The sequence below is a fragment of the Aplysia californica genome, unplaced genomic scaffold (assembly GCF_000002075.1).
Source record: "Aplysia californica isolate F4 #8 unplaced genomic scaffold, AplCal3.0 scaffold00012, whole genome shotgun sequence".
Classification (NCBI taxonomy): Eukaryota; Metazoa; Mollusca; class Gastropoda; order Aplysiida; family Aplysiidae; genus Aplysia; species Aplysia californica.
Genome location: NW_004797282.1, coordinates 2,359,195 through 2,361,596, shown reverse-complemented (window position 1 = coordinate 2,361,596; position 2,402 = coordinate 2,359,195). Strand labels below are relative to the sequence as shown.

The following is a 2,402-nucleotide window of genomic DNA, read 5'->3' as shown; positions in this document are numbered from 1 at the left end:
ACACATACACACACACATACACACACACACACACACACACACATCACATACACACACACACACACACACACACACACGCGCGCGCGCGCACTGGCGTCATTAAGCTCACAAACAAGCACGCACGTACGCGCAAACATACTAACAGACTTCCACATATAATTTATATGTGAACAATTCCAAAATTTTTAACATCACTTTTAATACTGAAGATTGAACATAATGGAAGACTTCAGTGGCAAAGCAACGGTAGTCACGAACTGAAAATCGTAAGGGTACAAACTTTGAAGGCTTGTTGACGATTAACTGTATTTCTGTTCAACTGTTGGTTGATTATTGTTAGATTTTCCATTCAACACTTAACAATAAACCACCATCCAAACAAATATGAAACTATGAGTACACATGCACCCTCACAATTTCCAGTTTATGACTACAGTCGTTTCAGGAAAAGATTATAATCATCTTTTCATTGAAGGAGGTCCCTCTTTGTGGTGTATATTGTGCAGAATATCATTATAACTTGTCTATAATTTTGATATATTTGGGATTAGTTAAAGCACGTGGACTTTGGAATGACATTGTAGATGTTTTATGACAATATAGACACAGTAATGGCCGTTAAGGCACCAGTAAGGACCTTGTATTGATAAAATGTTTGACTAATACTTGCTGCTAGCTTCTTTTATTTGCTGTTTGTGGGTGCTTTAAGCAAAAGAACGTTTAAAAAAATTGGGACGAACCGTCCCTAACCAAACCCCTCTATACATCCAGCGGGAACAGATATTAAGAACCCTAATCTATCCATCTATCTATTATTGTCATCCATTGTCATTTTAAATTATAATAACAATAGTATTATTATTATTATTATTATATTATTATTATTATTATTATTATTATATTAATATTATTATTATTATTACAATTATATTATTATTATTATTATTATTATCATCATCATCATCATCATCATCATCATCATCATCATCATCATCATCATCATCATCATCATCATCATCATCATCTTCATCAGTAATATAATTGTTATTATTGTTAATGTTATTGTTATAATTATGATTATAATTATGTTTATAATTACGATTATTATTATCAAAATAATTACTATAGTATTTCTATTATCACTATCATCATCATGTAGGGCCTTTTATGCTTCCACACAGGCGCTGAGGTCTACACTGAAGAGTGAGCCGGCCTCCGCTATGACCCCGGCGTCCATGAAGGAGAGGAATCGCTTGTGGCCTGTCTTCTTGTCCAGGAGCACAGCCGACTTTGGAATACACTGGTCCCTGGACAGTACCCACGACTCCTGCACGTCGGCGTTCTGTGGGGCGATGATGGTTGATGATGATGAGGATGATGATGATGATGATGATGATGATGATGATGATGATGAGGATGAGGATGATGATGAGGATGAGGATGAGGATGAGGATGAGGATGATGATGATGATGATAATGATGATGAGGATGAGGATGATGATGATGATGAGGATGAGGATGAGGATGAGGATGATGATGATGATGATGATGATGATGATGATGATGATGATGATGATGATGATGATGATGGTGGTGACGATAATAATAATAACAATAATAATGATAATGATGATGACAGTGCAATAATAACAGAAAAACGACAACAACAACATTAATAATAATAATAATAATAATAATAATGATAATAATAATAATAATAATAATAATAATAATAATAATAATAATAATAAGAAGAAGAAGAAGAAGAAGAAGAAGAAGAAGAAGAAGAAGAAGAAGAAGAAGCAGAAGAAGCAGAAGAAGAAGAAGAAGAAGAAGAAGAAGAAGAAGAAGAAGAAGAAGAAGAAGAAGAAGAAGAAGAAGAAAAAAAAGAAGAAGAAGAAGAAGAAGAAAATTATAATTATAATAACCATAATATTAATAATAACAACAACAACAACAACAACAATAATAATAATAATAATAATAATAATAATAATAATAATAATAATAATATAAATAATAATAATAATTTTTAAAAATATATATAATAATAACAATAATAATAATAATAATAATAATTATAATAATAATAATAATTTTAAAAAATTATAATAATTTAAAGAAAAAAAATGAATAAAAAAAAAAAAAAATAATAATAACATGGCCAGCACTAACATGTTTGCAAATTTGTCCTGCGTATAAGCATATTGTTAATTTTTTTGTAAGTGTATTTGGGCGTGTAATTATGAATTCTATGTAAGTATGTTTGCCACTGTAATCTAGATTTCCCCGTCTGGACCAAAAAAGTCTAATTTATTCATTATTAGAAGGGAAAAAGCACACCAACCAAGCACAAATATTATACAGGGGTGATCGGCCTGACTTTTAGAACCCCCACCTCC

The 2,402-nt window shown here is 31.2% G+C and overlaps 1 protein-coding gene across 1 annotated transcript in view; it reads right to left on the bottom strand.

Annotated features, from left to right (window-relative positions):
• Positions 1–1,093: 1,093 nt before the first annotated feature.
• Positions 1,094–2,402, bottom strand: part of LOC106012139 — a gene marked incomplete in the record, with an annotated part of 7,419 nt that continues 6,110 nt past the window's right edge. Inside the window, 1 exon segment of the mRNA XM_013084110.2 lies at positions 1,094–1,342. Coding sequence (XP_012939564.1) covers positions 1,166–1,342 — 177 coding nt within the window.